Raw genomic sequence first — 25,285 nt, 5'->3', positions numbered from 1 at the left:
ATTATATACGTATACAGGCTCCTTTAGGAATCAAGATCATAGAGGTAGGCCTAGATATACTATGGCCTGAAACATAGGTGTCCTTATTCTTCAGTGAGACAATGGATAGGAACAGACTGAGAAATTCTTCAATTCCTGAGTTTTGATCCAAGAAGCACGTCAAAACATTTCGAAACAAATAATCTTGCACTAATATTAACAAAATAATATTAAACAACTTCTTGAGACAGTTGTCTTTTATAACAAGATGAAGTTCAGTTCACTGTCGACATTGTAGATCAGATGGCAAAAAAATATTTGGTGCATTCTGCTTCTTGTCGATGGCCAGTGCATATATTCCACAATATCCTTGACCAATGCATGGATTATTTGCAAGACATTGACAGGGAAAAGATAAATCATAGAAATTTAATTCTTAAACTTGCGAAAGAATTAGGTTCAGAGTATATATGAGTATGTATTGTGGGTCCCTATCACCATGGCATGGCGCGTCCTCAGATTGCGGATAGAGGAGACGGCCTCCAGATATGGAGGGTAGCTGTGAATATATTGAATAAGCAGTTGCAGACAGCCGATGAAGGGTGGTTCCCCCAGCTTGGGGGTTGGGGGAAGGGCTAACATAACAACCCATCACCATAAAAAAACAGCTTGTTATGAAACCTTCAAATAAGCCTCGGCTATGCGGATGACGTGAATATGTTAGGAGATTAGGGAAAATACGGGAATTTTACTTGAAGCAAGTAAAGAGATAGGTTTGGAAGTAAATCCCGAAAAGACGAAGTATATGATTATGTCTCGTGACGAGAATATTTTACGAAATGAAAATATAAAAATTGGAAATTTATCTTTTCAAGACGTGGAAAAAAATTCAAATACCTGGGAGCAACAGTAACAAATATAAATGATACTCGGGAGGAAATTAAATGCAGAATAAATATGGAAAATGACTGTTATTATTCGGTTGAGAAGCTTTTATTATCCAGTCTGCTGTCAAAAAATCTGAACGTTAGAATTTATAAAACAGTTATATTACCGGTTGTTCTTTATGGTTGTGAAACTTGGACTCTCACTTTTAGAGAGTTAAGTGTGTTTGAGAATAAGGTGCTTAGGAAAATATTTGGGGCTAAGAGGGATGAAGTTACAGGAGAATGGAGAAAGTTACACAACACAGAACTGCACGCATTGTATTCTTCAACTGATATAATTAGGAACATTAAATCCAGACGTTTGAGATGGGCAGGGCATATAGCACGTATGGGCGAATCCAGAAATGCATATAGTGTGTTAGTTGGGAGGCCGGAGGGAACAAGACCTTTGGGGAGGCCGAGACGTAGATGGGAAGATAATATTAAAATGGATTTGAGGGAGGTGGGATATGATGATAGAGACTGGATTAATCTTGCTCAGGATAGGGACCAATGGCGGGCTTATGTGAGGGTGGCATTGAACCTCCAGGTTCCTTAAAAGCCAGTAAGTAAGTATAATTATGGAATCAAGACGCCACTCAAGGAGAAAAGGAAAAGGAAAAGAAAAAGACGAAGACCCAGAAGCAGAGGTGAAGATGCCAGAAAAAGGTAATTGAAGATGGCAGTGTCGAATGAAGAAATGTTGAAACAAGACAAATTATACTGCAGTAAATGAAAAAATTACTTTTGCATGTTTTATACAAAAAAAAGTAATAAAGAAAGTAATTTGTATTACATGCTTATAGATTTCAATGTCATATTACTGTATTTTGTTAACCTCAATTCCTTTGAATTTAATTTTAGAACCATTGTGAAGTGATTAGGAGTAATTTGTATGGCAAATCAATATATTGTTTACACTGACATATTCTGTTCTGTTAGCATCAATTCTTTTGAGTATATTGTGAAGTTAACAGGAAAGTAAGAGAAAGAGTACAGTAGATAGAAGGCTGTGCTATTTGCTAATGGTTAAATGGTATTGTCTTATGATATTCGAGATATGATCTAATTGTCTGGTTTCTTATCAAATATTTTTTGTGTTGGCAATATGCGTGGTATCACCAGGATTCTGTGGAATTGTTAGGAAGGTTTTCATTTCTACTTCTGAGACTTTATTTGAAAAATAATATAATTGACTATCCATATTCATGATTGACTTTATAATAAATTATTATTGTGCTTTTACTAAGTTTGTATCTGGTATACTGTTTATATAGTAACGATAAAAATGTTTAATGCCTAATGACCAAGTTGATAATAATAACAGGCCAAATCTTCTCGCTGATAACAGGTTTGTAAATTCTGTGGTAAATATTACATCCCTGTGCACTGCACCTGAGGTCTATTGTGCACTCCTGGGATGAGTTGCAAACCCACCGACTGCATCCACGCCGAATCGACCCAACTGCATCCAACACCCTAACGACCAGTCCCACCATCCCGCCAAGTCCGTGTACCATTCCACCCCAACAGCCCCCCACATTCCCCCCTCAAACGGTCTGAGGTGTACGCCACCCCTCCCGGAGCCTCAACAGTCTGAGGTGTAAGCCACCTCTCCCGTCGGGAGGGGAGTGGGTTCTGCTGTAGGGTCACAAACTACCACGCTTTGACATATCCATGGAAGCCAGTCGAGAGTGCTAGCAGCTTCAGAGGGCCACCACAGACATGATCTGAAAACCAAGGAAGACAACCAGAATGATGAGGAAAGGATGATGAGGAGGGAAAGGAAGTGACGAGAATGAGTGGGGTTCCATACGCCTGATAAAGTTACCTGATATTCATCCATAGGAGTGAGGGAAAAACTCCGAAAAAACTTCACCTTGGCAACTCGTCCCAAGCGAGAAATCGAACCCCGGCCCACTGGGTTCACGAGCGAACACACTACCACAAGACCACAATGGTGGACTTTATAATTACTTACTTATAAATGGCTTTTAAGGAACCCGCAGGTTCATTCACGCCCTCACATAAGCCCACCATCGGTCCCTATCCTGAGCAAGATTAATCCAGTCTCTACCATCATATCCCACCTCCCTCAAATTAATTTTAATATTATCCTCCCATCTACATTTCGGCCTTCCCAAAGGTCTTTTTTCCTCTGGCCTCCCAACTAACACTCTATATGCATTTCTGAATTCGCCCATACATGCTACATGCCCTGCCCATCTCAAACGTCTGGATTTAATGTTCCTAATTATGTCAGGTGAAGAATACAATGCGTGCAGTTCTGTGTTGTGTAACTTTCTCCATTCTCCTGTAACTTCATCCATCTTATCCCCAAATATTTTCCTGAGCATCTAATTCTCGAACATCCTTCACCTCTGTTTCTCTTTCAAATTGAGAGTCCAAGTTTCACAACCATACAGAACAACTAGTAATATAAGTGTTTTATAAATTCTAACTTTCAGATTTTGCGACAGCAGATTACATGACAAAAGCTTCTCAACCGAATAATAACAGGCATTTCCCATATTTATTCTGCATTTAATTTCTTCCTGAGTATCATTTATATTTGTTACTGTTGACATTTGGATTTTTCTACCACTTAAAAGGATAAATCTCCAATTTTTATATTTTCATTTCATATAATATTCTGGACACGATTCATAATCATATACTTTGTCTTTTCGGGATTTACTTCTAAACCTATTTCTTTACTTGCTTCAGCCATTCCATGTGGACGGGTGTGACATTTGCATAACATTTTTAACTAGTTTACTGACCCTCAACTTTTTGCAGTGCATGCTACAACTCTCATACCTGCATCACAGTGTAGTACATTAAACCTTGCACCTGCTGTGTAATTATTTTATTGTCGCAGAATTCTAACTATACTTAAGATAGCAGCAATGTAAATGTCCGGGGATGGGTGTGATCAAAATATGCACTTGCAGTGAACATCTCTAATGAAAAGAAAAAAACTCTGTGAACTTAATAAAACAAATATCTTGAGAATTTTTGTACTAAAAGTTATTTATGTTTCCTGTAATAATTGCACATTTATATCTGGATCATGACATTTTATAAATAACTAGCCGTACCCGTGCGCTCTGCTGCACCCGTTAGAAATAAATATAAAGTAATTACATAATTAAAATAAGACATTTGATCCAGGGAACATTCGTGTTTGATAGAAGGATAAATGGTTTAATATGTTACTTAATTTAAATTGTATTTAAAATATTAAAATGTGATCATTTTGATCCAGTGAGCACTCATTTGGTGCAATGACAATTCCTTTAACACATTATTAATTGTTATTACCAATTATTTTTGGGAAAGCGAAAATTAACAGAAAAATTTTGGCTACAGATTTATTATTATGTTTATATTATATTATATTATATTATGTAAAAAGTGTGTTGATAACGGATGTACTCGAATTAGAAAGTTTTTAATTTGTTGTGAGAGCTCTTGAATCTCAGGAGGAACAGCTTTTACAACAGCGCAACATAATCTGCTTGGCTCATTACCCAATTTTTTTGCATTGCATATATATTTTATGTATTTTAACACGATTCAATTGAGCATAGTTAAAATTTGAATTATAAAATAATGGATTGCTAAGCTAACGTACTATTACTGCATATTAAATCAATACACTCTCATTGTTCGTTAATTCTCGGAGATAAAAATGAATATGTTCATAAACATTATTTTAAGAAATACAGGAAATGAATATACAGAATAACCTATCAAGTTTTCTGTGCATAAGAAGCTATTTTAATCTTACCTGTCCTCAATTCACTCACAAGTTACTGTAATAACATTATAGCATTATGTCCATCCAGAGAAACTACACTTTCCAATGATGAAGTAATAATTAATTATACAAATCGGTTAATTTAGCTTCATATATTACTTCATACAAACACAGAAACATTGTCTGTAGGCTATGTTTCATAGCTTTCGATTGTTGTGTCCAAGGCCCCTTATAGACGAAGTGATTTTTTTTTTATTTCAATACACCGCCTTAGATGGCAGCTATTTTAATTTTAAAACTCATTTATCTCATTAAATATCAGTCCTATAAAAATTTTTCAAAGAATAAAACTTATCAGAAATCATTTTTAAAGAAACTTTTGTTATGTAACATTTTTCACAAAGTCAATAATAAGCGAGATATTTCGATTTATTTAATTCAGGCCCCCTTATAACCCCCCTTTTAAATAACGTATTTGGAATGCCATATAGCCTAAAATCTAAGTTACAACGAACTTAATTTATATTCCAATTTTCATCGAAATCCGTTCAGCCATTATCGTGTGAAAAGGTAACAAACATACAGACAGACAGACAGACAGACATACAAACAAAAATTTCAAAAAAGCGATTTTCGGTTTCAGGATGGTTAATTATACATGTTAACACCAATTATTTTTAGAAAATCGAAAATTACCAGAAAAATTTTGGCTACAGATTTATTATTAGTATAGATTATGTACAGGACGAGTGCAACACTTTTCACGTGGACGGATGTGCCATTGTGAAGATATATTTGACCTATGTGTTGTATATCAAAATAATTAAAATTCAAAACTAAAAATGATCCATATGATCTTAGGGACCACTAAATTAAACAGTAGGCCTAGTAATTGTAATAAAATATTTTAACAACATTACGATAAACATAAACACAGAAATCAACCGAAGTAGTACTTAGTTCTAAGATTGTTCAAGAACATCAGTACTTCTAGAAAATATGTAATAGAGTCTTGTTTCCTGTAATCTTTATAGTTGGTTCTGGGAGAATACCTATCAGTTTTTCATATGAAACATAAGACATATCATTTTCATCCATTCTGAAAATCTGAGCGTTTTCTCTGTCACTCTCAAGCACATAATTTTAACTTCACCAGCTTCTTCAGCTGCCAGAACCTCGTTCCATGATTTCTTTCTTTTCTTGAACACATACTTGGAACATCTGGATTTGCTTCCAAAAGTTTTTCAATAACTGCCTGTTTTTACTCAGGCTTGTAGGAAGCACCTTCACTCTTTCAACTGCCTTACAAACCAAGTGACTGCACACACTTGTAAGAGCCAAGCTCAGGAGTTCCATTTCCAACCTTTCCCTGCTGCTCTCTTCTGCCTTTCAGCATCCTTATGTCCACAGGCCTTCGCTTTGTTCATGTCTGCAGATAAACATTTCTTTGCATTTACTCGCCTCTTCCTAGTTCTCCCCCTTTCCTTCAACAAGTAATTTCTTTTTTTTTTTTTTTTTTGGCTTCTTCATTTTCATTCAGTTTCTTTCTCCAATTCTGTTTTGATGTTCTCCACTTTTCTCTCTTTTCTGTATTCATATACAAAGAATAAGAAGAAAAACACTTGAAATGTCTTATGTTATGGAGCAAGAACAAAATTCATTCTTTTTTTTTTTTAACTATCCTTATTTGTGAGAATAAGTCTATATGACATGGACACATACAACCACAGAAGTCTCTTATAAAATTCAACTGAAGTTAATTTAATTCACTTTTCCATAGGTTTAATAAATAAAGTTTAATAACCTCAGACATACTCTGTAGGATGGGTGTGACAGACATTAACCAGAGTTTTATTATGTCTTAATTCTGAATCAAGCAAAAGTAATATTCATATTGTATTGACTAATGACTCAACTTTACTTCGGTAAACTTTATTTCTTTTATAGCTTCTTATTAATAAATAAAATAAAATTCAGAGTAATTTTTGAGATGGGTGTGACACACACACAACTGTTAGCATTAATGAAATTAAAACTCGTTATCTACCTCACCTGCTTTTAGAATGAAATCCTAAAATGAGAAAGAAGACTACTTCTGTAGATAAGATGACACCAGATCAGCTGATTGATGAAAAGAGGGAACAATTCAAGGACTCTCAACATAGATCACTTTTCACACTGAAGTTCAGCATGTAAACACTTCACATTTGTTCATAAAAGACACAAATATAGTGAACTAAGTTGTTGAACTTAGTTCTATTGTAAAATATAAATAATAACGGTTTATTATTATTCTCCAGAAAGAAATAATAAACTTTAAAAAATAATGTCCAGGCTCAGTTTAGCATGAAAGGCTGCTAATCGTTTGTGGATTTTCTTCTAACATATTCACATCATCCGCATAGACAAGAAGCTGATGTAACCCGTTCAATTCCAAACCCTCTCTGTTATCCTGAATCTTTCTAACAGCGTACTCTAGAGCAAAGTTAAAAAGTAAAGATGATAGTGCATCTCCTTGCTTTAGCCCGCAGTGAACTGGAAAAGCTCAGACAGAAGCTGGCCTATACAGACTCCACTGTAAGTTTCACTGAGACACATTTTAATGAAACTAGTTTCTTGGGAATACCAAATTCAATAAGGATATTATATAAAACTTCTCCCTTACCCGAGTCATATGCCTTCTTGAAATCTATGAAGAGACATTTTAGTTAATTGAACTAGTTTCTTGGGAATACCAAATTCAATAAGGATATTACATAAAACTTCTCCCTTAGCAGAGTCATATGCGTTTTTGAAATACATGAATAACTGATGTACTGTACCCTTATACTCCCATTTTTTCTCCAATATCTGTCAAATACAAAAAATCTGATCTATTACACCTAAAACCACACTCATGATCCTCAATAATTTCATCTATATATGGAGTTAATCTTTTCAAAAGAATATTGGACAAAATTTTGTACAACGTCATCAAAAGTGGTATTCTTTGAAAGTTACACAGTCTTGTCCCCTTCTTAAAAAAATAGATATAATTATGGACTCCTTCCATTGTTCTGGTACAATTTCCTTTTTCCCAAATAGTAAGTATAAGCTTATAAATTTCGCTAGATAATGCACTTCCACCCTCTTGTATTAATTCTTCTGGAATTTGATCGATACCTGGAGATGTACTTTTTCAGATTTTCTATTGCAATTTTGACTTCAGAAAGTGTGGGTTCGGGTATCAATGGCTCACCAGTTTGTATTTGAATTTTGTCCCGATCATTTCTATTTGGCCTATGTACATTTAGTAGTTGCTCAAAATAGTTTTTCCATCTGTTCAGGATTGAATGAGAGTCTGCAAGCAAGTCACCATTCTCATCCTGGATCACGTTTACCCTAGCTTGATATCCGATTTTAAATTCCTTTATACCCTTATACACAACACATTGTATTCTTCACCTAACATAATTAGGAACTTAAAATCCAGACGTTTGAGATGGGCAGGGCATGTAGCACATACAGGCGAATCCAGAAATGCATATAGAGTGTTAGTTGGGAGACCGGAGGGAAAAAGACCTTTAGGGAGGCCGAGACGTAGATGGGAGGATAATATTAAAATGGATTTGAGGGAGGTGGGGTGTGATGATAGAGACTGGATTAATCTTGCACAGGATAGGGACCGATGGCGGGCTTATGTGAGGGCGGCAATGAACCTTCGGGTTCCTTAAAAGCCATTTGTAAGTAAGTAAGTAAGTATACCCTTATATAAATCTCGAATGTTTTTATTCTTACTATTTGTTTTTCTATCTTATTCAGTTTTTCCTTCAAGTAATCTCTCTTTTCGTTCCTAAGTGTATGACTTGCTTCCCATCTTTCATTGAAATAATTATCTCTATTCTCCTCAACTGGATCCTGTAAGCATTTCAATTTTGCCTGTTTCCTTCTATCTACTACAATGGAACAATCTTCATCAAACCATGGTTTCTTTTTCTTAGTTTCATAATAACCTATGCTCTGCTCAGCTGCAATTTTGATACTATCTCTGATATTTTCCCACACATTATTAACATCTAACTCTTTATCAACTTCGTCGGAACTTCCTAAAGTGGCAAACCTATTTGAAATTTCGACCTGATAATGTTGCTTAGTTTCTGCGTCCTTTAATTTCAGAATATTGAATCTACTAATACTAACTTGTTGCTCTACTCGCTTGGCTACTGATAGTCTTTCTCTTAATTCTCCAGTTACCAAATAATGGCCAGAATTACAGTCTGCCCCCTGAAGGTTCGAATGTCTACTACACTAGTATGTCTCCATTTATCTATCAAGATGTGATCTATTTGGCTGTGTGTCAATCCATCTGGAGAAGTCCAAGTATATTTATGTATATCCTTATGGGGGAATGTTGTACTTTTGACAATTAAATTTTTTGATGTGGCAAAGTTGACTAACCTAACTCCTTTGTCATTACTAGTTACGTGTAGGCTCTCTTTTCCAATAGTTGGTTTAAAAATAGGCTATCCTTCCACCCTACTTTAGCTTGAAATCTACCAATAAAATTTTCATGGGATATCTAGATAACTGATCAAAAATATGTTGCAATTTCTGATAGAAGCTATCCTTTATATGGTTGTCTTTCTCTTCTGTAGGGGCATGAACATTTAAAACTACGATATCGCACCATCTACCCTTAAGTACTAAATACGACAACCTGTCACTGATAAATTCGACCTTTTTACTGCTGAGTTTTTTTTTTACGAACAAAGAATCCTGTTCCTAATTGGTGATTATTACACTTACACAATGATGAAAAATATGAGGCAGTAGTCAATGATTCTTCACGAGAAAAGAAAGGGAGTTTGTTTACAATGTCTCTCATCTTGGCGAAAACACAGCAGTAACAGCGGAATGCATTATTTCCCAGGCTCAAAGCATTATACAGCAATAACGTCATACCTTTAAATACAATTATCTCAAACATTAAAATAAAATACTGGGTCTATATGACTATACGATATCGGTAGTATGTTTATGAGAATGTATGTTGGCTAGATAGGGGAATGGGGTGATGTCATAAGATTGACGTCATCGGTGTTTGCGGGTAAATATAGAGGTCGCTGTGGATTTCGGTGGTTAGGTTGGTATAAGTGTAAATTTTATTGGTGGTTGGTACTGATGAGGTTTGAATGGCGCACCGGGAAAGCATGTGTTTGGATGGTGTGTAAATCATTCTACTATTTGTTCAATTCATGAGCAGTTGTGCTACTGGTGATTTGTTTGGCTATGAAGTGCATTGCTGGCCCAAGAGGAGTGAAACGGTGGGCTGAACAAGGTCGACGTATGTGAGAAGGTTAGTGGTTGGTTGAGGTGATGTCTCAGTGACATGAGGTCGACGTATGTGAGAAGGTTAGAGGGTTAGTTGAGATGATATCTCAGTGACATGAGGTCGACGTATGTGAGAAGGTTAGAGGGTTAGTTGAGGTGATGTCTCAGTGACATGAGGTCGACGTATGTGAGAAGGTTAGAGGGTTAGTTGAGGTGATGTCTCAGTGACATGAGGTCGACGTATGTGAGAAGGTTAGAGGGTTAGTTGAGGTGATGTCTCAGTGACATGAGGTCGATGTATGTGAGAAGGTTAGAGGGTTAGTTGAGATGATATCTCAGTGACATGAGGTCGACGTATGTGAGAAGGTTAGAGGGTTAGTTGAGGTGATGTCTCAGTGACATGAGGTCGACGTATGTGAGAAGGTTAGTGGGTTAGTTGAGGTGATGTCTCAGTGACATGAGGTCGACGTATGTGAGAAGGTTAGAGGGTTAGTTGAGGTGATATCTCAGTGACATGAGGTCGACGTATGTGAGAAGGTTAGAGGGTTAGTTGAGGTGATATCTCAGTGACATGAGGTCGACGTATGTGAGAAGGTTAGAGGGTTAGTTGAGGTGATGTCTCAGTGACATGAGGTCGACGTATGTGAGAAGGTTAGTGGGTTAGTTGAGGTGATATCTCAGTGACATGAGGTCGACGTATGTGAGAAGGTTAGAGGGTTAGTTGAGGTGATATCTCAGTGACATGAGGTCGACATATGTGAGAAGGTTAGTGGGTTAGTTGAGGTGATGTCTCAGTGACATGAGGTCGACGTATGTGAGAAGGTTAGAGGGTTAGTTGAGGTGATATCTCAGTGACATGAGGTCGACGTATGTGAGAAGGTTAGAGGGTTAGTTGAGGTGATATCTCAGTGACATGAGGTCGACGTATGTGAGAAGGTTAGAGGGTTAGTTGAGGTGATGTCTCAGTGACATGAGGTCGACGTATGTGAGAAGGTTAGTGGGTTAGTTGAGGTGATATCTCAGTGACATGAGGTCGACGTATGTGAGAAGGTTAGAGGGTTAGTTGAGGTGATATCTCAGTGACATGAGGTCGACGTATGTGAGAAGGTTAGTGGGTTAGTTGAGGTGATGTCTCAGTGACATGAGGTCGACGTATGTGAGAAGGTTAGTGGGTTAGTTGAGGTGATATCTCAGTGACATGAGGTCGACGTATGTGAGAAGGTTAGAGGGTTAGTTGAGGTGATATCTCAGTGACATGAGGTCGACGTATGTGAGAAGGTTAGAGGGTTAGTTGAGGTGATATCTCAGTGACATGAGGTCGACGTATGTGAGAAGGTTAGTGGGTTAGTTGAGGTGATATCTCAGTGACATGAGGTGGAATACTGTGAATTCAATGATATAAATGCGTTTTCTCTGTCGTGTATAGTGTCGAATTGCCGAAATTTCACCTATGGGATCGTGTTGAATATATCCTATTTTGAATAAGAACGGATGGGTTGTATTCCAGAATGGAATGTTGTGAAATTGTTTTGCTGATATCCTATTTTGGATAAGAGCGGATGGGCTCTGTTCCAGAATGGGATATCGTCAATTTGTGTGATTATTGCTTTTTAGATAATGGGATAGTGCTGATGATATCCTATTTTGAATAAGAGGGAATGGGTTGTATTCCAGAATGGGATGTTGTGAAATTGTTTTGCTGATATCCTATTTTGGATAAGAGCAGATGGGCTCTGTTCCAGAATGGGATATCATCAATTTGTGTGATTATTGCTTTTTAGATAATGGGATCGTGTTGTTGATATCCTGTTTTGAATAAGAGCAGATGGGTTGTATTGCAGAATGGGATGTTGTGAAATTGTTTTGCTGATATCCTATTTTGGATAAGAGCGGATGGGCTCTGTTCCAGAATGGGATATCGTCAATTTGTGTGATTATTGCTTTTTAGATAATGGGATCGTGTTGATGATATCCTATTTTGAATAAGAGCAGATGGGTTGTATTCCAGATTGGGATGTTGTGAAATTGTTTTGCTGATATCCTATTTTGGATAAGAGCAGATGGGCTCTGTTCCAGAATGGGATATCATCAATTTGTGTGATTATTCTTTTTAGATAGTTTTATTTATTCGTCGTGTTTGTTTATGTCGGCCATGTTATGACGTCACTGCGTTGTGACGTAACTACCGCCATGTTGTGACGTCAACGTTTGTCAAACTTGACGAAAATTAAGCGATATCCTATAATAAAAGAATCCCAAAATACTTGCCTGAGTACAACTACACAACTCTATCACTTTACTCCTTAAAAGGCTAGCATAAACACACATTCATTTAGATCAGTTACCTATAAGAATACAGTTACAGTCAGTACCAATGTATATCAGTCAGGAACAAGCATTTAAGTCCCTTTTAATTCAAATACTCATACTAATTTTCCATTCCTGCTGCTAGCTAGAAATTTCAACAATGAGTTTATGAAACAATTTTGATAATTTCGCTCTGGGAACTGCAGGAAAGATTGAAAGAGGTCAATCAACTGCTCTCATGTCTTAGAGATTAGATTCTGATCCTTCTTTGCTGAAGACCTCGACTAAGTACATAATCTATCATTAGAGGAAACACAAAGAGTACAAAATTGAAGTAGCTTTTATCACTTTGAATTTTTCTACCTACTAGCTTAATTCAAAATATAATTACTACATTTTCAATTCAAGTTGTGACAAGTGCTGTTTTACTGCAGCAGAGGAAAGCAACAGGGATCCTTCTCTTACATCATATTCCGAATCTCACCGGTCCGGTGGCATCAATGATGTCACGTTGCAACGAAAAAAAGGAACAAAACTGCTGGAAGAATCGATGCTGTCATGGCGACTGTGTAAGTGGTTATCTGTGCTACGCTAGCAAAATTTTGCGAAATTTCCGTACTGCCATCTCGTTCAAATAAAAGAGATCATAAACAACTTATTTCTTGAACCGGTAGTAATATCTGGTCCATTGACATGTTCGCTCATAAGCCATTAACATATTGTTTTTACGTTGTGCTCATTACAAACAATACAGCAGAACACACCGCCATGACACAACAGTGCACGATGTCATTCGTCTGCTAATTCCCGCCCTATACAAGAACCAATCAGATTCACTGATGGCGGCTGATGGAGCCTGCCACCACCTCTGCAAGTTGATGGCACCGGTGGAGCATCAATGACGTCATCGGTGAAATTCGGAACACCGTGATGCCATCGGACTGCTCACCGGTGAGATTCGGAATACGCTCTTATGCTGTTCCAGATTACACAAATGAAGACCTTCCCAGAGTAAGGGTGTAACCAATAAATCACACATTTCAGGAAAAGAGAAAATAATTTCAAGGGCATATTTCACAAGGTCCATATTTACTAGCAGAACATTTGATAAGGACACAAGTTTATTCAGCTTTGGATGCAATCATTTATTGTTATAAATGAATGCTTCAAAATTACTTTTTCCACCTAAGTAAGATAATTCATTAATTTGATGTTATATTCTTTTCCTGGGGAGGTCTTCAAATACAGAAAAGCCACAGATGTTTTCTTACCTTGAATGGGTTGACAGCAATCAATATTGAGCCCACGTACGTGTAGATATGCCCAGCCATAAACCGTGCTCGCAGGTTATCCAACAAAACCTGTTCATTAAGATCTGGCAACTGACACAAGTCAGGGTACTCCCGATCTTTTGGCTGGTACAGAAACCGATAAAAGTAATCCCGGATGAGCTGTGGATCCATTGTGAAACTGTCGGTCCATACAGTGTCATTCAGCTTTTCCCGCAGATAAAACCTTCAATGTCAAGAATAGTGTAAAGTTAATAAACATTACTGTTGGGTTAGCAAAATAAATTTATACCAATTTCCTCGCATCAGTAAGATAATGAAGATCATGCTATACTGTGTCTTACCCTCTGCAGACATAAATTTCCGTAAATCTTGCGAGTTTAAGATTAGGTTAGATAAGAGGATAGCTAAATGATGTGAGACCGAGGAATGTGACAAGGTTAGAGTGGGTTAGATGAGGGGCTAGCTAAGTGACGTGAGAGCGAGGAATGTGACAAGGTTAGAGTGTGTTAGATGAGGGGCTAGCTAAGTGACGTGAGAGCGAGGAATGTGACAAGGTTAGAGTGGGATAGATGAGGGGATAGCTAAGTGACGTGAGAGCGAGGAATGTGACAAGGTTAGAGTGGGTTAGATGAGGGGATAGCTAAGTGACGTGAGAGCGAGGAATGTGACAAGGTTAGAGTGGGTTAGATGAGGGGATAGCTAAGTGACGTGAGAGAGAGGGATGTGACAAGGTTAGAGTGGGTTAGATGAGGGGATAGCTAAGTGACGTGAGAGAGAGGGATGTGACAAGGTTAGAGTGGGTTAGATGAGGGGATAGCTAAGTGACGTGAGAGCGAGGAATGTGACAAGGTTAGAGTGGGTTAGATGAGGGGATAGCTAAGTGACGTGAGAGCGAGGAATGTGACAAGGTTAGAGTGGGTTAGATGAGGGGATAGCTAAGTGACGTGAGAGAGAGGGATGTGACAAGGTTAGAGTGGGTTAGATGAGGGGATAGCTAAGTGACGTGAGAGCGAGGAATGTGACAAGGTTAGAGTGGGTTAGATGAGGGGATAGCTAAGTGACGTGAGAGCGAGGAATGTGACAAGGTTAGAGTGGGTTAGATGAGGGGATAGCTAAGTGACGTGAGAGCGAGGAATGTGACAAGGTTAGAGTGGGTTAGATGAGGGGATAGCTAAGTGACGTGAGAGCGAGGAATGTGACAAGGTTAGAGTGGGTTAGATGAGGGGATAGCTAAGTGACGTGAGAGAGAGGGATGTGACAAGGTTAGAGTGGGTTAGATGAGGGGATAGCTAAGTGACGTGAGAGCGAGGAATGTGACAAGGTTAGAGTGGGTTAGATGAGGGGATAGCTAAGTGACGTGAGAGCGAGGAATGTGACAAGGTTAGAGTGGGTTAGATGAGGGGATAGCTAAGTGACGTGAGAGCGAGGAATGTGACAAGGTTAGAGTGGGTTAGATGAGGGGATAGCTAAGTGACGTGAGAGCGAGGAATGTGACAAGGTTAGAGTGGGTTAGATGAGGGGATAGTTAAGTATCAGGAGACAGAGGACTCTGACTTTATAGTGGGTTAGATAAGACAATAGGTATTTTGGTGCCTTTAAAGTAATCAAAGATCGAATTTATGTTTAAGATGGTCTTTCCTCATCACAGAAATTAAATGCACTATTTCTTCTGTGTAGATGAAAATTTGTATTCTTCGCGTAATATGTAGCAGGTGAGTGATTCTTTCTAACTTAAAGAACAGTCTTCAATTTCAGCAATTTGTCATATTCCCCAAGTGAAATCAAGAAATTCTGAAAAAAATTTGTCGAGAAAACGCGCCTTTACCTAAAATAACCTTTATTTACGCTTTAATTTCTTAATTTGTAACTATGGGGTTCCATACGCCTGATAAAGTTACCTGATATTCATCCATAGAAGTGAGGGAAAAACCCCAAAAAAACCTCACCCAGGCAACTCGTCTCAAGCGCGGAATTGAACTCCGGCCCACTGGGTTCGGGAGCGAACACACTACCACGCCTTTACCTAAAATAACCTTTATTTACGCTTTAATTTCCTAATTTGTAATTAGGGGGATAATTTTCAAAAATTTAAGATTGCACATAGGTCTATGGTACTTTTTATTCAATTAAGAAAGGAATGTACACATTGGGCTTATTACCTGGTTGGGTTTTTTCCGAGGTTCTTCCTAACCGTAAGGCGAATGCCAGGTAATCTAGGGCGAATCGCAGGCCTCATCTCGCCAAATACCATCTCGCTATCACCAATTCCATCGTCGCTAAACAACCCAGTAGTTGATACAGCGTCGCTAAAAAGCCAAGTAAACAAAAAAAAACGGTATGTCTGGTCAGCCTAAATATAGGCTACATTTCCACTTTTCTAACAGAGGAAAATAAAGTTAAGCCTAAATAACAGTAAATTATGTGCATTCTAGTTTGAACTTCAGACTAATTGGTTTGCTTTTTCCTAATCTGCAATATTGGTGACTTAGGCACTTACTTTATAGTTAATATTTCAATATAAAGAGAACATGTAAGCTATGTCGACAACAGTCTTCTACTGAAATTAATGGGATCCCTTTTTTTTTCTCAGTCCATTACTCAACGACGCTACATCAACAGAAAGATTATTTTAAGTTAGTAGTGGAACTGATAAGACCAAGGACTTCCCATAAGATTATTTGACATTCGCCTTACAGTTGGGAAAAGTTCGGGAAAAATCCAACCAAATCGGCCCAAGAGGGATTCAAACTACGCTCAAGCGCAACCTTGGATTATTTCGTAGTTAAACATCCATTCCATAACCTGTCTACAAACATTATCGTCACTACTCACGTCAATTTCAAGTTGGGAAAACTAACATAACTTTCACCAACCATACCCAACTTTTCGATTCTGGGCACCATTTGTTCAAAATCTGAATGATTAAGCTATATGAGTTCGTACCTGGATATATCCCTATGTAAGATTGGTAGAAGACAATTACAAGTTTTCCACCACACATGTTCTAAAACGCCTTTGCAACTATTTATTAGGCCTACACTTCATCCTCATCACACGTTCTAAAATATCTTTGCAACTATCACTTTTCAAACGATTAGCTAATAAAGGAGCAAGAACAATACACGAAAAACCTCCGATCTATGCACACAGTTTGAGGAACACCGATGTTACAGATATTAATCACTGTCAGGACACAAACGAACTCCAGTTATACTGGTTAAACTGAACATCGCATTTGATTTCTTGTAATTTCAAAATAGTGCATTATACTAACTTATCACCTCATTGTCATACAAAAGTCAATTTCAACTAATTAAATTAGGCTACAACATGCAGATTAGCAACTTTATATAGCCTACCTGTAGTATTCTTGCTGCGAATGTACGATCTTTGGCCATAGCAGCATAAGAGCTACAGGACTTTCTGTGGGACCTAGACGGCGTTCTTTACATTCCTGACCCACAGAATCTCCTATCACCTCGGCCAGTTCGTAACTGCCACCTGGACTATCAGCCAGGGACAGTCGTTCCACAATGCATGATACGATTTCTTCCGACGTTGTCTGTTTACTTGCTTCAACTGAGAGTGCTTCATAATGCTGTGAAAGAGCACCCACGAACACCTGCACAATGTATCGGTTGTTTTCTGTGCCTCCAGACATCCTCGGTGAACACTCAATCGAAATGCATTGATCGTCTCCTTTTTGGATTAATTTCTTCTACTCCATCTTTCAAAGTAATATTGCACATTTTCCCTTCAGAGCTTGTTTTCTCCTAAAATTTACATTGCAATGTTTTCTTCGATCTGCATTTTACCAATGCTTGGTCAGTGATGTGACAAAATATTCTATGGAGACCTTCAGACCATCTGAGGGCATTAACTTGACTTTTCCTGTTGAAATAAAACATTGTTTTCAGTTCAGGCATCGAAACCCATTTTCACTACAGATATATCTTAATTTACATTATAAAACGTGATTATTAATAGTATTAGAATCATTTTGAACCTATGAAACTATTAATGTCAGATTGGGGTCACATGTTGATGTGTCTGTCAATCCTCAAGTTCATCACTAGTCATTGTGAACAAACATGTTCGTGACATTTAAGAAAGTGTGCAACATAACTCTACACAAGTTCGAGATACTATTGGCAATATAACAACGAAATCGTGAATTCTAACCAACCATTCGTTATATCTTGGATAAACATTACTTACACACGGCCTCTGCCACCATTCAATGTCGTTCAAAACAGCAATAACGAAGCCCATCTTTAGAATCAGGAAATCGATCCACGTTGTTATCGTTTTATAATACCTACGCACATAATGCACAGCCATATACACATATTGATAAAAACAATATCTTTACTAATCATGGATAATGAAATTAAAAATAATTACATAGACCAAATACCACCCACCATCTCTGAATGAACAGTTACCATAATGCATTGTAAACGCGCATGCGCAAATAAACATGGCAATAACGATATTCATAATTCTAGAAATTCAATTCCCTTGAAAACCTTATTAGCACATCACTTTAAAAAATCAGCAACCATTGAAAAGCATTAAATATATTAGCAGTTTCAAGTGGAGAATTTGATTAAAGTATAGAATTACAGGATATAGTCACGCCTCAATAGAGTAGGCCTTGTAACCAACGAGCTAGTGTAGCACCTTGACAGGAAACATGGCCTACTATGGTCATCGTAATCTACGTGCATGTATTCCAATCGCCTCACTAACGTACTCTTTGCGCTGCGCTGTACATAGCTTCGCGTGTTGACATCAAAGACGTTGTAAAATACCGTTGATATTCATGCCGATCGAAATTTATAATTATGCATTGTTTATCATGCTCACACATGATCGCGTTTGCACTATTTTGTCACATACGAGTCTTTTTCCTCTAATATGTAACAATACAGAAACACCCTATCCATTCCAGTGCCAAGAAATCACATTTCTTAATTATAATAAACGGTGCCATGCAATTGACAATAATTTTTTTTTTCATTTATTTATTGTCGCTTTAACTTATAACAAAAGTCATATGGCGACTCATAATTGTTATAGCAATACATTTTATGTAATATTGAATAGAACTAACGTTTCTATATTGACGTATCAAATAAAATGCTTGCAATATTTTTTACATAGCTCTTATGCAAATTGTGAATATGACCATTCTTTATGTTAACGACAACCTTCATTGAAATAAATAGTCGTTGACAAAATATATCTACAGTTCATTGCTTATTTAAAATGTAGGCTACAATTTTATGCGTGCATAATAATGTTATTCTATTTTTGAATTGGAAGCAAAAGTCGCTGTTTACATAAATAACTTATCCATTCACATACAACAGTACGTACATAACTAGGTAGCATTTATTTATTGAGTTGAATGTTGTCCAATCATGTTTACGAAAAAAAAAAATTGAAAACGTGTGGATATCTCAGGAGATTCAAATCGCATGCTTTATAAAAAAATAATCTACATTAATGAGCTACAAAAATAACACAGTCTAGCATATACAGTCACGAAGCTCAATACACAGGGAATATGCATCCATAGATAATTGCTAACCACTAGGATCCTACTATCGCCTCATCACAGACAATGCAAAATAGTACCGGCACAGTCTATTGTTCCTATAGTACCCTCACAACTCAAGCTTCGTGACTGTATATACTAGACTGTGATAATAATGTCTCTCATATTTTGAACTACTTACTATAAGAACTAAGTACGGTACTGTAAAATTTTATAAAAAAAAATCCCAAATGTGAATGTATTATTTTGCAAAATTCTGATAATTAGAAACTATTTTGGATGCATTACAATGAAACTGGTCAGTATTCAAAGATTGAAAATATTTCTTTTATTGAAATCAATTGTAAGGTAAAATGTCCAAATTGTGGGTGTAATGCAAATTTTTTAACATTATATAGATAATAGGCCTATATACTACTGACATCTTAAATATCAAAATTGCGCAGAAGATGATGAAATTAGATTTAACAGGTAGTACTGAATTTCCATATCTCAAATTTATTTCTACTATAGAAGCAGAAATTATGTACCTATGTGATAAAACATCTGAAAACAAAAAAAAAATCTGGAATTATTAAATACCAAGTGAAGTTTTGAAAACCTGTTCTGAAATAATTTCTCCTCCTTGAAGCTATTTACTATGTAATTAAGGTAATTTTTGAGAAAGACTGAAATAAGTAGGTCTACTCAATACTAAAACCAATATACAAAAAGGGAGATAAATCAACTAATGCCAATTGCAGACTCAATTCTTTTAATTGCTTATTTTACGACACTTTATAAACTGCTAACATTATTTAGCGTCTGAATGAGATGAAGATGATAATGCCAACGAAATGAGTGCAAGGTCCAGTGCCGAAAGTTACCCAGCAATAAATTTGTTCTTTAGAACAAATCTGAAGAAAACCTGGACCAGTTAACTTCTTCCAACCAAGATTTATATCTGAGGCTGTTCATACGTGCACTTTACTACGGAATCCCGGCCATTAGTCACTCAGCTGAGTGCGCTCCTTGTATAATGGTAGTTGACTTGGAATATAAACGTCAATGCATATGCCCAACTTGGAGTCAGGCCACAAAAGGGAAACACTGTAGGGGAAGAGTTCGATCTGGTGCTGTGGATTGAATTCGGCGTAGTTCAGTGGTCAGAGCACTTGGTACATAGAACAAAGGACCCAGGTTCGATCCCCGGTGCCGGAGCGAATTTTTTCTCCTCAAATATTAATTGTCATTATAACAGATATTATTCTGTTGGACCAATTAATAACATCTTTAGTATAAAAATAAAGCTTGTCTAGGTACATTCTGAAGTCTGACTAGTGTAACATCAAGCTAGTCGGTGATGTATGCAATGGAGGGGGAAAGAACTGGCCAGAGTCACTTTCTGGGACGATAATATATATTCTTAACAACATGCATTTAGTTATACCTACAATGGCGCAAACTAGATCTTTCTATGACTAATGGTTTCAAAGCAACATACTTCTAAACGTTGATGGTAGCGATGTTTGTAATGTCACACTGTAGTCCATTTTTGCTTTAGTTTTTTTCTCTCTATGAGGCCGGGAGAGGAACATCCATGTGCACTGGAGTTGAGGTCTATTGTGCGCCCTTAGGATGAGTTGCAAGCTGTACCGACCTAACCGCTAACACCCTGACGATCAGTCCTGCCATCCCTCCAAGTCTGTATACCATTCCACCCCCAACAGACCTCCCCGCATTCCCCCCTCAAACGATCTGAGGTGTAAACCACCCCTCCCGTCTCCTCAACAGTCTGAGGTATAACCCCCTCTCCCATCGGGAGGGAAGGCTATCCATGGAGGCTGGCCGAGAGCGTCAGCAGCTTCGTAGAGCCAAGGAAGACAACTGGAATGATGAGGAAAGGATGATGGGGAAGAAAGGAAGTGGTGAGAATGAGTGGGGTTCCATATGCCTGATAAAGTTATCTGATATTCATCCATACGAGTGAGGGAAAAACCCCAAAAGAACCTCACCCAGGCAACTCATCTCAAGCGGAGAATTGAACCCCGGTCCGCTGGGTTCAGGAGCAAACACACTACCACGAGACCACAGTGGTGGACATTTGCTTTAGTTAATCACGTTACATTCACTATAATTCATGTCCAAATCGCGAAAAATACCGTTTTTCTTTTCATAACAAAGCACTTAGCATCCGGGGGCTTACACAATATAACTCATGGGTGCAGCAGTGGTGGATAAAATTCTTTCACTCGTATAGTGAGAACCATTTGATATTCTGAGTTGCAGTTTTAAGTGCTGTTATCAGCTCCCTGTTGTCTACAATAGTGCCCCTTTAAGAAATAGCAAAGGACTTCCAGTGAAGCACCAGCTAGCTTATAAGAAAGCCCAACTTTTTAAAAGAGTTTTCGTGGTCTGTCTTTAGTAAGTTCCTTCTATTAACAAGTAGAAGGGAAGCATATATTATGGTAATAATGATGACAAGATTATTGTTGCCTGAAGAGGCTACTAGTCTAAGGTGACCATCTGTCCCGATTTTTCCAGGACACTCCCGAATTTAGACTCCCTATCTCAGATTTCTTGAAAACATTTTGGTATGCCAATTTGTCCCAAATTTTGCCGAGATATCATGATTTATCCCAATTTAGGTATTTTCATATTGATAGTAATGATTGAAGGGCTGTGAACTGTAAAGTTGACAATATAGTCAGTTGCCATTTTCGATGTTGGCAGTAGCCAATGTTATGGGTGATGTGGTTGGCAAAATGACTAAAGTTTACATTCCACGTGGTATAGTTGTCTGATGCTACAAGCTTGCATTTTCATATGACTCATACAACAATGTACCAGTACTCTCTTCCTCACCAGCCACCATTCTAAGAAAACCTCTATTGTTAGAATCAACAACTACACTAACAAAACAGAGACGTCAACAAAAAAAACAGTGAAGTTCTCCACAGTCTCAAGAAAGCTGGATAAAACACTACTGAAAACCAGAAAACACGTAACTGACGAAGCTTCAACACCTCTTAAAAAGGGCCAACTATATCCTGCTCTGAAAAAGACAGAAAACTATATACAGTCATAACTCATTGCCCAGAGACAAAAGACAGCCAAACTTGGTTTGATGCTGAGTGCTACGAACAGAGAAAAGAAATGATAATACTCCTGCACAGAGCACGAACGAACATATCTGCGGGAACTCTAAATCTCTATACAGAGAAAATGAAAGCATATAAAAAGCTGCTAAAGACCAAGGAAACTAAATCTGGTCACCTTACTACTACAAGCTATGAGCATCACTGAGATTCCAAATTTATGTGGTACTAATGAAGAAATAGCCCAACATCCAGACCAGTATCCTAAAATGAAAGAAGCCAGATGTAAATATCTTGAAGTTCTGAAGAAGCTTAAGTTAGCCAACATATGCAAATTTATATTTACCTCTAGGTTGCCTGTAGTTTAGGCGCACAATGGACCAAACCAAATGCAAAGGCTATTTTGGTCATCTAGAAGTAAGAAGTCATACACATACGGATATGGACAAGTGTGGGGTTCACCCAGAACGCTTTATCCACTAGTGTTTAATATAGTGCCCATTGGGTACTTTACATTGAATTATTAATATTGTAGTAAGTCATTCCAGGAAGAGTTGGAATTCAGTTATCCTTCCTAAGGTGTACAAACGCTACTTAGGGTGTACATTTTTCTGACTTTTTTATATTCGATTCCCTAACCGTTTCAAATGTAAATAATTTTACCTTTTAGGTGTGTTTCCAAATTATACGTAATGCACTTTATCAAATCTGGCAACCTTTTTATAAGGAAAGCTTAATTTATTATTATTAAGTGACGTGACACATTTTAATTGTTGTTAGCGTTTTCCTGAGGTGAAATTAGGAAGAGGTTCTGAAATATTGCAGACAATATCTCCCACTACACAACTTGACCACAGCAACAGTTTTAGTTTTACTTAATATTAAGCTACTACATCAAATTTGTAATGAGAATAGGTGTGATTCACATTACCTTTGTATTCTTATGGGATCATTCCAATCCTTACCATTTATTGCATATGTTTTACACGTGCTAACTAAGAAAGTGAAGTTTTATTATTATTATTATACTTAAACATTCAGTGAACCTAGAACTAGTCATTACTGGTGGAACTATTTCGAGTTCATCAATTACGTACATTGCACAATATCCTCCCCAGAAATTAACATGCTAGTAGGTCTATATTAATCATTATAATTTTGTGTGAAAAGAATGAATAGAAAATTGCATTTCAGAATAAAATTTTCTTCATTCACCAGTTCTAAATTTCGATGTGTTTAGTTCAGAGGCTGTTCGTGCCTAAAATGACAAGGGGTATATATAAATATAAATTTAGCTTCCCTTATGAAAAGGTTGCCAGATTTGACAAAGCATATTACATATAACTTGGAAACACACCTAAAAGGTGAAATGATATACATTTGAAATGGTTAGGGAATCGAATATACAAAATGTCAGAAAATTTACACCTAAGTAGCGTTTGTGCTCATTTACAGTTAAGAAAGGGAAAAAAAGTATCATCAGAGAGGTTAGAATAATTTGAATGCCATATGCCGCGAGAAAAATAATAATACGGATTTATTGGCATTGATATCTAAACCAATCAACAGCCATCAGTTAAGATAACTTCAAATTTCCATTATCACTTCCATATAAGTGATTTCTCAATATCTGAACCGATCCTTTGAGGGCAATAATGGCTATTTCCTTCACAATGCTGCGTGTTAGCCCCAGGTTGTTACATTTGTTGGCAAAGAAGGAGGGTATGGTACCTCGTCCCCTCACCATCAGACCTATTACATCAATGTGGGACAGGCTATACAGTATTTATCTTTATAGAACGGAATTGTTGGTTCATACATCTGTTTCTTTTCACTGTCCACCTCATGTGGTTGATCTGCATGTGTCTCAAATCTGATGGTGGGCTCGAGAATGTATGCAGAGTTGTTCTTAATGGCAATGATATCAATTCGCCGAACACTTTCTTGTGTGGCTAGTCCCTGCACCTCTTGATGGACTGTAAACCCTACTTCCTTCAATGCCTCGGCCAGCATAGAACGGACTTTTATGATATTACATAGTTTTCCAACAATTTAAACAATATCGGGCTTGGGTTGGATTCCCCCTTTGGTCTCATTGAATGGTTTCTTCTGAGGTTTTCCCCAGCCATGGGACTGAAGCTGGATGGTCTATGGAGAGTCCTCAGCATCACTTCATTTCACCCCTTTGATCTGATTACCTGGTTGGGTTTTTTCCGAGGTTTTCCCCAACCAAAAGGCAAATGCCGGGTAATCTTTTGGCGAATCCTCGGACCTCACTTCATCCCACTACATCTCGCCAAAATATTGTAAAAAATTGCACAAAATTGTAAAAATTGTAGAAAATTACTAAATTGTAAAACTGTAAAAATTGTAAAATATTGTAAAAATTGAGGAGCGTTTTTGCAAAAGTCGATAGATGCAGAAATTTTAGAAAGTGAATTACATATTGATATTGTATGTTTTCCACCTCCGGAATCGATCTATGAAATCAGATTTATTAAAACTTGATTCATACCGTATGTAGAGACTACCAAACCTTCCAGGTTTTTTTAAAAACTCGATAGATCCTGTCACTTAGTGTAATTTCTGTAAAATCTTGATTTCTGCATCTATCGACTTTTGCAAAAACGCTCCTCAATTGTAATTGTAAAATTTTGACTTGTTCCACATCTTAAAGCTTCATTGCTCGTGTAAGATCTATGGAATATAATAAATGAATGAATGAATGAATGTATCTCATTTCTCAAAAATTAAAAAAATACTACAGTCCTGTAAAGTAGATAATTGCCTTAAAATGAGCCTGATGATGACGACTTATCTTTGGAAGAACATAGCGATTTTTCCTTACATTATCATTCTGTTTTTCACTATTCTGCCTGAAAGCTGAGATAAGCTGTTGCCTAATTTCTGTTCTTCCCAGGGCTGATAAATCTAGGCAAGCATTCTTATAAGCAATAGATTCCTCATTCTTCTTCATTCTCTGTGTCAAATGGCTTAAATTTGACACAACAGTGCATGTCCAGCTCGTATCTTTGCCTTTAGCAAATAGCAGGCACGAGAAACAAAAT

At 37.3% G+C, this 25,285-nt stretch overlaps 1 protein-coding gene across 10 annotated transcripts in view; it reads right to left on the bottom strand.

Moving 5' to 3' along the window:
- Positions 1 to 18,266, bottom strand: part of LOC138710349 (unconventional myosin-IXb-like) — a 171,650-nt gene extending 153,384 nt beyond the window's left edge. For 5 of the 10 annotated variants that reach the window (XM_069841181.1, XM_069841176.1, XM_069841177.1 and 2 more), the window contains exons 1-3: positions 17,796 to 18,266; positions 16,937 to 17,468; positions 13,557 to 13,800 (exon numbers count right to left, since the gene is read on the bottom strand). In XM_069841181.1, coding sequence (XP_069697282.1) covers positions 13,557 to 13,800; positions 16,937 to 17,238 — 546 coding nt within the window. In that variant the 5' untranslated portion in view covers positions 17,239 to 17,468; positions 17,796 to 18,266. Of the gene's footprint in view, positions 1 to 13,556; positions 13,801 to 15,736; positions 15,876 to 16,936; positions 17,469 to 17,795 lie in introns of those variants that run through there. The other 5 variants (XM_069841175.1, XM_069841182.1, XM_069841183.1 and 2 more) reach the window with 3 other exon arrangements.
- Between the last annotated feature and the right edge of the window lie 7,019 nt (positions 18,267 to 25,285).

Source organism: Periplaneta americana, chromosome 12, assembly GCF_040183065.1.
Source record: "Periplaneta americana isolate PAMFEO1 chromosome 12, P.americana_PAMFEO1_priV1, whole genome shotgun sequence".
NCBI lineage: Eukaryota > Metazoa > Arthropoda > Insecta > Blattodea > Blattidae > Periplaneta > Periplaneta americana.
This window is presented reverse-complemented; position numbering and strand designations above follow the sequence as displayed.